General features: G+C 36.5%; 1 protein-coding gene across 9 annotated transcripts in view; it reads right to left on the reverse strand.

Annotated features, from left to right (window-relative positions):
- Window positions 1-12,274, reverse strand: part of CYRIA (CYFIP related Rac1 interactor A) — a 59,862-nt gene that overhangs the window by 15,662 nt on the left and 31,926 nt on the right. For 3 of the 9 annotated variants that reach the window (XM_061351172.1, XM_061351169.1, XM_061351177.1), the window contains exons 4-5: window positions 10,287-10,368; window positions 1,297-1,418 (exon numbers count right to left, since the gene is read on the reverse strand). In XM_061351172.1, the coding sequence (XP_061207156.1) occupies window positions 1,297-1,418; window positions 10,287-10,359 (195 nt within the window). In that variant the 5' untranslated portion in view covers window positions 10,360-10,368. Of the gene's footprint in view, window positions 1-1,296; window positions 1,419-10,286; window positions 10,369-10,554; window positions 10,637-12,274 lie in introns of all 9 variants that reach the window. The other 6 variants (XM_061351174.1, XM_061351171.1, XM_061351173.1 and 3 more) reach the window with 5 other exon arrangements.

Below are 12,274 nucleotides of genomic sequence, written 5' to 3' on the forward strand. Positions count from 1 at the left end.
GAAGCATCAGGTAACACCTTTTGTCTGATTACTGACTGCAGAAATAGCCTTTATACAAAGGGCTTTATGCTTTTGAAATCTTCAACATATTCAGGTTTTCAAGCAACCAACAGCTCACGCTAACAGTAACTGTGAAGCTGATGCAGAGAAATGTTTGGTTAGCTGAGAAAAAACATAGAATCATAGAGCAGTCTGGGTTAAAAGGGACCTTAAAAAACATCTAGCTCCAAGACCAGAATGCTCAAGGCCCCGCCCAACCTGACCTTGAATATTTAAATTTTAAGTTAAAAGTTCAAAATTGTAGTTTTCGACCAGTTTCACAGGATAAGATGCCTGTAAAATGGATGTAAGGTTATAATTTACTGTGATTCATTATTTCACTCACACAGAATACTATTTTCAACTTCTTCTATAGTGTATTTGACATCTGAGCATTTTCTTCCACGTCCTCAACTCTGACTTCTACCATGAGATATATGAAATGAGGCATATGAAATATGCTATTAAAAGTGAAAAATTATAGTAATTACTAACAGTAAGCTTAAGAAGTAAAAAAAAATAAAAAATATTTAGGTCTTTGTATTCAATGGTACACGTAACCTGTAATATATTTTCTGAGTTTTCAGATAGGCTTGAGATATAGGCCCATGTGAACCTCATGAAGTTCAACAAGGAGGTGATTCCCTCCACCTACTCCGCTCTCCTGAGACCCCACCTGCAGTACTGCATTCAGCTCTGGGGCCCAAAAGAGGGATGTGGACCCGTTTGAGTGGGGCCAGGGTAGGCCACGAAGACGATCAGAGGGTTGGAGCACCTCTCCTGTGAAGAAAGGCTGAAACAGTTGGGGTTGTTCAGCCTAGAGAAGGTTCCAGGGAGATCTTAGACCAGCCTCCAAGCACCACAAGGGGCCAACAAGAAAGTGGAGAGGGAGTTTTTATGAGTGCATGTATTGATAGAACAAAGACTACTGCCTTTAGATTGCAAGAGGGTAGATTTAGCTTAGACATAAGAAGGCAATTCTTTGCTAGGAGGGTGGTGAGGCATAGGAACAGGCTCTGCTGGGATGTTGTGGTTGACCCATCCCTGGCAGTGTTACAGGCCGGACTGGATGAAGCTTTGAGAACTTCTTCTAGTGGAAGGTGTCCCTGCCCATGGCAGGGGGTTGGAACTAAACGAGCTTTAATGTCCTCTCCAACCCAAACCAGTCTCTGATTCTAAATCATGACATTTCATAGAATGTGCTTGGGTTTTTTTCACTTGATTTTGCTTCCAAAGAACTGTCATTAACAAACATACATCTCTAATTTCTTGTCCAGCTCCTTTGTACGCCTGAAGGTCTGCAAGCATACTTTCTGAGTCCTGTAAAACTGCACTGATCTGATTCCATACCTCCCTTTCTCCATCCGTGGGCTGTGCATCTAAGAAATAGAAAAGCAAAATGTACAAAGTCAAAAGGTAGCTGCAATGCAAATGGCAAGATTACTCAGTTCTACTTAACACTATATCCAGCTTGACTATGTGTAACTCCATTTTGATGTGTTTTTATAAAGGATACAATTATACCGCACTGCTATTCTGCTAACTTCCAAGTTTCTGCTTTCTATGTTTTTTGCATACTCTGCTTCATAACGACTCTTCTCAAAACACAGCATTTTAAAGTGAAGCAGTATCATAAAGCAATGTTACTTGGAAATAGATAATGCATCAATCCTTTAGTAAAAACGTTCTTTCATAAGCTCTACAGCTCAGTTACAAAGAGTTGTTCACTCTTCTTGCAGCTTGGGGATAAAATCAGCTTTTTAGAGGACGGAGCAGTGGGATATTATGCCACTTTGACTTTCCTCCAGGCTTCCTTAACAACAGTAATTTATTTCTCCTTTTGTATAACACAGATACAGTATTGTTAAAAATAAACATCTTTCTTATGTCAGAGATCATTCCTGTTACAAAAATAAATCCAACTCTGTCAGTGATCAGTTTTCAGGGAGGGAGTGACCTGTAGACCTTTATTGTTCAGAGAAATGACATTTGGAAGTAGATCAATTTTCCCATTCAAATCCCATCCGATGGGATTTTCACAGCAGTGTCACACCAGGGAGTAATGCTGTCCCTAGAACATCAACATGCTAGACATCTTCTACCTTCTCTTGCTTTAAAACATCAAGACAACTGGCACTGACGAAAAACTGGATGACTTACATATAGACCTGTAATCAGTATTTGTAGAAACAATCATCGTCCCAGAAGATTTCTACAAAGACACATTTTTTTCTTTCCCTTTAAATGTGTATTTGCATGTAAAGATAGAATTTTAATTATAATGGAAGAAAAAAATATTTTGAAGGTGCATCTTAGGACTTAAGGTCTACTTGTCTGAATTAAAGGCAATGAGATACCTTCAGTTCTAAACACACCGATTAAGGGCTACTGTATACATCTCAACATCAAAAGACAAGAAATTTTAAAAGTACTTTTTCCATTTATTCTCCTCACTGTCATCAAGAAATAAGACACAGTTTTCCACCCATCTATCATAACTGTATTTGTTTACCTACCCCCCATTGGAAACAAATGAACCACTTCACTTTGGAGTGTATGGAAAGAGCTGTGTTCTCTCCATGACAATTCAGGTTAGGATAATTTGTTTAAATGTCTCAAGTTATCTAGGGACCTTGCATGAATACGAGACATACCGGTGAGATTTACATGTCCACAGCTCTGAAGAAACTAACACTTAAAATCTTTCTTATATTCCTATGTCACAGTGAGTCCCATGAGACTGGGCACACAAAACAATCTGATTTGACTTTTGTTTCACTACAGAATTTTTACCTAATCTTGTTTAAAAGACAGAACAAGTGAAAGCAAAAGTAAGCCAGGCTTACTCAGCTGGGTTTTATATCCAAGATACTTCACATAACTACAAAAAAAAAACCAAAAACTGCCCCTAACAGGAAAATCCCAGCTAGGACACAGCTGTTGAACCAACCTATTAGTTTAAGTTTACAGTGTTACTAACTGGTTCTTTCCCCAAGCTGCAAGAAATCTCATTCATACACAGTAAGGGATCTGTCACCTTGTGCTAAACAAAAGAGTAAACGTTTCTGAATTTAATGGAGAAAGCCATCTTGCTGAACAGTTACACACCATTCAACAACAGAGTAAGGGAAGACAGGTGTCACCTATAAATCAGTATCTATATTTTAATAGTTAAATATAAGTAACTTTTTCAGTAAATATTAAGACATAAAAAAGTTATTTATCAGTACAGTTCATAAGTGTAAAATTTGCATTTTCACATCACCTGAAGCATGCTTTGGTTAACAAGGTGCTTCTAAATTACGTTTTACAATTTATTTACTTTAAAAAATGTTAGCCTCTAATAAAAATTTTAACACTACAGCCAGCTCAGCATTTTGGCACTTAAAAATTACTTTTATTAACACCCCTATTGTTAGTCTTTTTAAAAATTTCCCAGTTCATCTTCTTGAAGTTGGGGAAAGGTTGAGAATTTGAAACCCACTAAGCTTTTTGTAGGATCCCAGCACCTGGGGAAGTAGGAGTAGGAGGAAGGTAGGTGGGTGGAAAAGGGAAAGAAAGGGAAGGGAGAGGAAGAGGGCTGCAAAAGCTACAGAGCAACAGGCTTAGCTTGCACTTGCAGAAGCAGTTTATATTAAAGCTGAAAGTGTTTAGCTTACAAATAAGGATTGAGAGGATGATTCAGACTTTTAAAAAAAACCCATGCACCTTACTTATGAAATATATGTTATGCAAACAGATGTTCTGATAAGATCATGGCCATGTTTCAAAAGGGATATATATGAAGATCTCGCCAAAAATGGTCAGCTAAAATACCTGTAATCAATTACTTTGAAAAAGATCTCATTTTGCTGTCAACAACAATAATAGTAATTGCAGCAACAACAACTAAAAGAAATATAGATTTCTTCATGTCAGCTTTTGGCTTTTTAAAACTGGTTTTCTATTCCAAAAATACCAAAACCTGTTCTGAGTAAAAAAATGTCATTCCTGAATCACAGCATGGAATCACTGCTTGGCTGTGCTCTCCTCTTACCCCATACCACCATAGAACCAGCATGCATTTAGGCAATTTGAGCCAATTTATAAATAAAACCACAGGTACTGAGTAATCCACATTGAATGCAAGCCCTCTCAATAATAAGTTATCAAAATCACCAGACTTACTGCATTTCATGAGTTTTGAGTACTCATGATTAGCATTCAGAGTACACTGTCTTTAATAAGACAAATAGGAAATCCTTTCAACTTTGCCTAAATCTTTCTAAAGCAAATCCTAAACCTGACAACTAAATGAATACTCTATCAAATTAATTCAAGAGTCAGATCATGCTTGACTCGGCCATATACAGATTCTACCAGGAAATTTTCACTTAGAAAGCAAAAATTTTATCTCTGGGGAGGAATGCAATTTCACTGGCTCCATCAGAAATAATCAGGATATGACAATTCATCCATTCCACGAACAAATGCTCTCTTTCACCTTTACTTATGGTCTATTCAATGTTTTGGATGGGGCTTCAGACTTTCATTAAAAGAAGGTGGAACTCCAGACCCATAACAATCCATTTGTGCATGCATTAAATATTTCAGGTGTCTGGTGGGGTACGAATGTACAATTGCTGTTCTTTTCTAGACAAATACCTGTACTTTGTTTTGTTTTCTCCCCTTCAAGAAAAAAAACCCTAATAGTTTTCTGAACAGTTTTGAGTTTTCATTCTTCACCAAGTGGAGAATTCAAAGAAACAGAAACTGCAATGAAGGTAATACATTAATATTCATAGGACAAGATTAAATATAAGTAGCATATGAAGCCTCTATCAATGCAAAATCAAGTATAATATCCAAATAATTAATTTGTATGAAAAGGTAAGACAGAACTAAAAATTGCATCTAAACTATGCACCCTTCCTGTATCTGAAATGCAGACCAGACACACAGAGTGTTTTTCTCCCCTCAGTCAAACTGTCTGCAGATTAGGATTCCCGCGGAAGCTGGTTACTGCTTTCATTTCCGTGAACGTGGAATCATATTTGTCATTAACACATCATACCCTCCTGGCCTCGACAGCCTAGCAGAGGGAGAGTGAATAAAACAAGATGCCTTCCAGGCTCTGCTTTCAGCTCTTCTTCTCCTATCCACTGCCTGAAGGTGGCTAATAATTCCACTAGTCACTGACTAGTTATGAGAGCAGTAAGTCTCTTTTACTGTATAATGCTAAAGTCTTATTTCAGGTTTGTCATCATAGCCGTGGTTTTTCCTATTCCAATCTGGGAAAAACTAGACAAAAAGCTAGTTTATGTCCTCAGAAAAGATGACAGTGACTACTATTACACTGACTAATGTTTTTTTTTTGAGGGTATCAGAACCTGCTGCACTCCATACATTAAAGAATAGTATTAGGTAGAAACAGTACCCTATAATGGATTTTTGAATCTAAACTTTCTAAACTAGTTGTAACAAAATGAAGCTCCCTAATTTAAATATTTGCTACAGGCATGGTGCTGTGCAAGGGATATCAGTGCCAAGCTTCAGCTGTGTGACGGAAGTGGACGGGCCTCTCTCTGACTGAGCCACTGCCTCTTGCTTAGGGTACTCCCTACAGCACAAGGAAACAAGAGTTTAACCTCCAGCTGGCTGGAAACAGAATCCATCTCTATCCTTGCACCTGCAGAACAAGGGCATTAATACCCTATAATGCAAAAACTGGGCAGTTGCTCTGCTGCCAGACATGTTCTAATAAGAGACTTTTAATCATACATGAACAACGATAACTGAAAAATTCACTACTATTTCAGGGGATGGGAAATCCTAGAAAATAAGAGTCCTTGACTGTTGCGAGTATAAGGGGGATTAAATCAGGATCAGGTACCAAGCTCCCTAATATTTAGGAAAAAAGGGAACCTGCTCAGGTTAAGGTTAGAGAGTTTGGTCTTATGAAAGCTGTTTATTATCTGAGGAGAGGATGGTACTGAAGGTGTAATCTGTAAGCTTCAGTATTTTAAGCTAAAAAAAAATATAAAAAAATAAAATAAAATTTACCTCAACCATAAAAGTATTTCCAAGAATTCATGTGGAATTATTTATTTTGCCTGAAATAGGCTCTCTATGGGCAACAGTAATTTGACAGTAGATTTTCTGCAAAAAAAGAACACTTGAAAACTACTGTGGAAAGAGCTTCAAATATCCAGAATTAATTTACCTGTGAGAGTTTTAAACAAGGTCAAAATCTAAAGAACAAAATGGTTCTTGAACTGATAAAATCCATTTCAAGAGAATTTGTCCTATGGGCTCATGAAATGCTGACATGCACAGACTCTCAAGACTTGCCATCCACTCACTCTTCCTAACATTATTTTCTAGTTGAGAACTAAGAAGGTATTAACGCAAAATAAGTGGCATATAATCAATCCAGTAACTAGCGTTTCGATTAACAGTGTCTATACCAAGATACAAGTGTAAAACAGCAGTACAGTTCACTTTCTGGGAATTAAGAGATTCTTTTTTTTACATTAATCTTTCAGTAAACCCTAAAAAAAAAAGTAATTTGGTTGAGTGCAGACAGTTTGTATTCACCTCAAGGAAAATGCTTTTTCACCTGCATAGGAAAACACTATTCTCCATATCACTCTCTGAAGTTACCACTGTTCAATTTGTCACGGTTAGCCTTCAAGGCTGGACTAAATGGATCTTTAAATTGCTTCTCTTTGCACAGATCCAGAGTAACTGCTTAACTCTGAAATGATTACTGGTGATCACACAGAACTGCTTCTTCTATACTGGATTAACTGAAACTAATGCTGGGTTCAAGCTTTTTCAAGTATGACTATGGAGTTACGAAACATGGTTCCCCATCTGGAATGAAGAAGAATGCTACCGAAAGATGTCACAAGAATTACAACTGATGCTACAGACAGCTGCAGGAAATGGGGGGGAAAGGAGATAATTTTAAACATTATATTTTTGGTAGCCTAAACTTTTCAAGGGAAAAATTAAAATAGCTATTAAAATCCCCCAACAACTGGAAGTTGAAATTTGAAACTTACTTCTTTTTCATGACTTCTGCTCATCTTCAACTATAGCACATAAAAAGATTTTGAAGAAAAAAAACCCAACTTTGAATTAGGTAAGAAAACTTATTTTTCTAAGTTCTGTTTGTACCTTCCCATTTTTCAAGACCTCAAGATTTGCATAGAAGAAATGTATTGAAAGGACTAAGGCTAAATATAAAAAATCTCAGGCTGGTGAAAAATATTTAAGGGAAAAAGTGAGCATGCAAACAAAGAAAAGCAACTTGCAATTAAGTATATTTTAAAACAAACGCAAAAGCCAATAATGGCATTTTTCAAAAGATGCAGTGCCAGATTTTCCTCCCGGAGAACAATAACTCACAATGATTTTTGTTGCACATAGCAACTCATAACATATTGCCTATGATGTGTATTAGTTAAGGGTAGTACGGGAAAGCAACTGAATAAAAACCTACTACACTAACCTTACGCTGTAGCTTCAGGACTGACCTAAGATATCTAAACCTGTACAACTGTTTGCTGTCCTCTCCTGCATTTCTGTTTCCATGCATGTGCCATTGCTGGGGCTCTTCCAACCATGCCTTCATCCACATCACCCTGACCTGACTGGAAGAGTATTTAGTAAGTGGAGGAGAGAATATTAAGTTTGGGAGGTGTCTGTTTAATAGCTAGTTCTTAGTACATTCATTTTCCCATGCAGCTAGCATTCACAATGGGTGCCAATTGTGTGGTTCTACATTTCAATTCTAGCATAAGGGTGTGAGACTATGGAGTACATCATCACCCATGGGATATCCCCCTTAGAGCAGCATGGAGGAAATCAACTGTCAAATGAAGTTAACACCGTGATGTTTTTCCACTTTCTTTCTATAAACACTTGGTATCACTTTTGACCAACACCAACTCATAAAGACTCTGATTTTTGAGGCATGGAAACAGGTTGCATCTGGTCTACTCCTGCAAATAAAGAAAAAGGCCATTTCTGTGTTTTCAAGTAGTATTTGTGTGGCACATTGTACACACAGCAGGAAGAAGTATGTCACACCCCTCCTTTTAGGTAGAATACATACCAAATGAAGAGCACAAAAAAAACCCAGCAAAACACGGCAGAAGTATCCAAAACCTCTGTAAACATTTCAGAAGTAGTAGTGACATATTTACTTTGAGATTTCAACTTATGGCTAATGAAAAAGCGCACAAAAAGTAGAAACCACTATGCCAACGCAATGAACTCCACATACCCCTTTATGCTCTGAATGGCCAACTGTAGTCACCATTTTCATTCATGAACTCAAACTGAAAACTCAGGCCACAGAAAGCCACTCACACATCCAGGAAGCATGCAAGAAGGCTCTTATCTATGTCCACTAACTAAAAGCATCCATTCTTTTACACCGTATGACGGCTAATTAAAGAAGATCAATGCACAAAACTACAGACGCGTTCAGTCACATCCCTTCAACACAATACAGATTTCATGCCTTAAAAGCCTTCAGAACTTTATTTCACAAGTAAAACATTTTAACCTTTCACTTGCATCAAACTCACTGAAATTTGGAGATGAGTTTTGTTCCTCTCTAGGTAGACATACCTGACTAGCATGCCCATGTTCTTGCACTAACTACTGGTCACCCCCAGTGAGAGAGGGTGCTTCATCCCATTCAGCTCTTGGCAATGCACTTTCAGGAAATAAACCAAACAACCTTTGCTGCCAAGGCAATAAACCAGATTATTTTCCCCTCTCACTACCATCTCCATGCCATAAAGGCTTCCCATTGCCAGACCTCTTGTTCCTGCCAAGTCTGCAGCCTGGGTCAGCAGCACGTTCTTACCGTCCAGGACATGATGGAGCACATTAAACCTCAAAGTTCAGAGCAGCTGAAAACCTTAGTAATAACTTGGCAAAGCTACAGAGTACTACCGAAGCCTTCAAATGTTTGAGAGGGAAAAAAAAAAATGATGTGGTGATTTGGATAAAGGTTTGACACCCTGGGTTTACAATAAAATTCTCAAATGATATAGAAAGAAAAAGGGATACATGGCTCACAGCACCTTCTCTTAAACTCAAACCAACTTATCAACTCTTTTTTTTTTAATTTAAAACTGATTCTTCATAATGAGGTAAATAACATTTAAATGAGATTAAGATATGTGCAAAGTTATAGTCATGCACTCCAGCTCTCATCCAAGAAAGCATGTTTGAACGATTTCATGAGGTACGTGTTTAAACGACTTTCTGAATCAGTGCTTCAGTGTGTGTACACACACACACACACACACACACACACACACTCTCATATCATGTCAGTAACTTTGTTTCAGAAAAATAATTCAGGAATAAGTGATTCAAGAAAACTTTCAAGGTTATAAAATGTGTGTCTATAATCTGAAACTGCCTCTTAAACCATACTTCAAAGTTATTTTAAAAACACTGGCTTCTCTCAAAATATTTTTGTTGATTTTTTTTTTTAGAATGAAGCTATTAAGAGACAAAACATCACACACCGTTAGCATTTTAAATAAAAATCATTTCATAGCAGTAGTGAAGTAAGATTAAACGCATATTTAAGGATTTGATAACCATTTTCCAAGACAATGTCTGGAAGTACATGCAAGGAAGCTGCAACCAGCAAAAGTGAAATAGCTTTGAATCAGATATAGATGTGACAAGGGAATTAGAATGCAGAACACTGTTTTGCAAACTGATAACCATGCAATTAAGAGAGATGCAATCAAGCACATACACTTTGACCACTTCCCTTCACTTTAGAAACTATAACAATCCCAGTTAAATCATCTGAATCATTAAATCAACTGAACTAGGCAACAGTTGTGCCACCTCCACTGCTTATATTTTTTCAGCTTTTTATTTCCAACATATATTTCCATTCAAGGAAGCAACTTAAAGAATTTTTCTTTTTAAACTGACTTGCTAAAGAAAGCTGAGGTCAAGTTCATTCTTATGTAAATTTAAGAACAGCTCGGGTTTTGAAACTAATTCGAGGTAAGATTTCAGTTTCATATCTTTCTGCCCCTTCTCAGAATGAATTAAAGTAATTTTGTATGGCTTATAAATATCAAAAAGCACTGTTCAGTTGAAGTGTAATTTGATTTGTTTGCAAATCCCTTTTGAATTGCTTTATGATGCATAAGCGCATGCAGTTTATTAGGAAATAATAAGCAAAGAAGGCAAGCCAGGCAAGAAGCTTTGCTCACTTTCAAAGTCAAGGAAAAAATTTGGCCCCTGATCAAGCTCTGTGCAAGTGAGAACTTTTAAAAGATTTCCCATTTGGTTCCTGAAAAATAGAAAAGGAAGAGAAAAGGAGTCCTGAGTGAACAAATAGTTTTAAAGACAAGGACCTGGGCAGACTGGTTTTGCTGGAAAATACACACTGCAAGCAATCAGATTTTAAAAGTTTTTCCTCAGTTTGGCGTTATGTCAAAGAAAAGATTCTCTCATTGTCTTGTAATTGTTTGAACTTACTTTCAAAATCCAGGAAAAAATGTGGATAGTTTTCAATTTCCCTGGTAAGGACCTTAAGAAGATTACCCATCCCAGCAAACCTAGTAAATGCAACAAAATCGTAAACAGTTATATATGTAAACTTAGAATACTACAACTAATTACAACTAAGGGCTTGACATGGTCTGCATCATATATTAAATCTTTTGGCAAGTTCTGGACCGTGAGATACATTTTGATGGTCAACTCTGTAATATTTATGCAAGGGGACAGAGAGACTAAGACCTCAGATAAATAAGAGAAATAATTTCTTTAATCAAATTGGAAATGAGTCAGTATAACAACACAGAGAACAAGCAGATATTAATGAATTTATTAGCCAGAAGAACAAACTCAGAACGATCTGTATTTGTAAACCCTATAAATTGCTGGATTCAAAATTACTGAATACCATTCCAGCATAAAAAATGAGGTCTTAATCCTTTGTTTGTGCTCTTTAGCAGAAATATATGCTATTTCATGAAAGTAACTCAATTTAAGGGGAAGAAAAATCTGTTTCTAATCAATATGGTTTTATAAAATATTACCTTGAAGATGTATCAGAAATAAAAGCTAAAAAGTTTGCTCTAACTTGCAAAAATGTACGTATTTTTGGAGGAAATACAAACAAACAAAACAGAAAAAGGTTCATCCACTATCTTTTTCATGTGTTATTCCTATCTTTTATCATCTTGGAACCCTTTGCATTTGAAGTTATGAAAAACTCACAAAAGGAAAAGTGATCAGTTCTTGAAAAAGTCTCAATGCAAGACAAGAAAGAAGGATATTTCAAGTTTTTTACCAGTACAGTCCTTAGGAAGATACATTATTCTGAACCTATGTAGAAGTATATCTTCCTAGGGCAAACTTTTTCTCAGAAGAAAGAAAAATTAAATCATGAAAAGCACATATAAGGATTAAGAGGTCTGCCTGGAGGGATGGAGAAAAATGTAATTTTAGATTTAAAACTCCAATTGAAAACTGATTTTTGCCTCAAAGATAAATATTCTCAGTACTCTTAAACCATGGCTCTTGGGGCTCACATCTGATGCTCATCTATTTTTCAGTTAAACTTTCTTCTCACTTCTGAAGTCAGACCACAGAAAATTATTCTAAGCACGTATATAGCTGATACTCCATATGAGATTAAGGTTTTTTCAAATTCTCCCCCAAGTATGATAAATGTATCCTCAACCCTAATGTCTATGCATGTAAAGGATATATTCCTATAGCAGGAAAACCTAGGAAGGTAATGTAAGGCTTAGAGACTTCGAAGTAGCCCTATTCAGTCCATAAAATGATACACATTTAATCAATAATCTGTTCAGAGCATGCAGCTTCAGGTAAAACAGGTTTTTGTTAGACAAATGGCTTTGTTTTGCATTAAATACTTCTTCAAAGTTTTCTGTCCAGAACAAATCCAGTGAGCAGCCTGTCAAGCCCTTTACAATTAGCAACATCTTGCATATACAATATTGAAATATAAAGAAACATTCTCCATTAGTCACAAAGTTACATCCATTCACACAAAGGAAAAAAAAAAATTACACTTTTACTTTCAGAACAAGATCTGCACTGTATAAGCTGAGTCTGAGTTTCTGATTAGTCTACAAAGGGAGGAAACATACAAAAGAGCAATAGATTTTATACAGCATTAAAACTTCTATCTTCAGTAATTGTAACACTTTCTTCACACCGTACA

The sequence above is a fragment of the Neopsephotus bourkii genome, unplaced genomic scaffold, assembly GCF_033783945.1.
Source record: "Neopsephotus bourkii isolate Nb327-2 ecotype Australia unplaced genomic scaffold, CSIRO-AGI_Nbou_v1 NB_565, whole genome shotgun sequence".
Classification (NCBI taxonomy): domain Eukaryota; kingdom Metazoa; phylum Chordata; class Aves; order Psittaciformes; family Psittacidae; genus Neopsephotus; species Neopsephotus bourkii.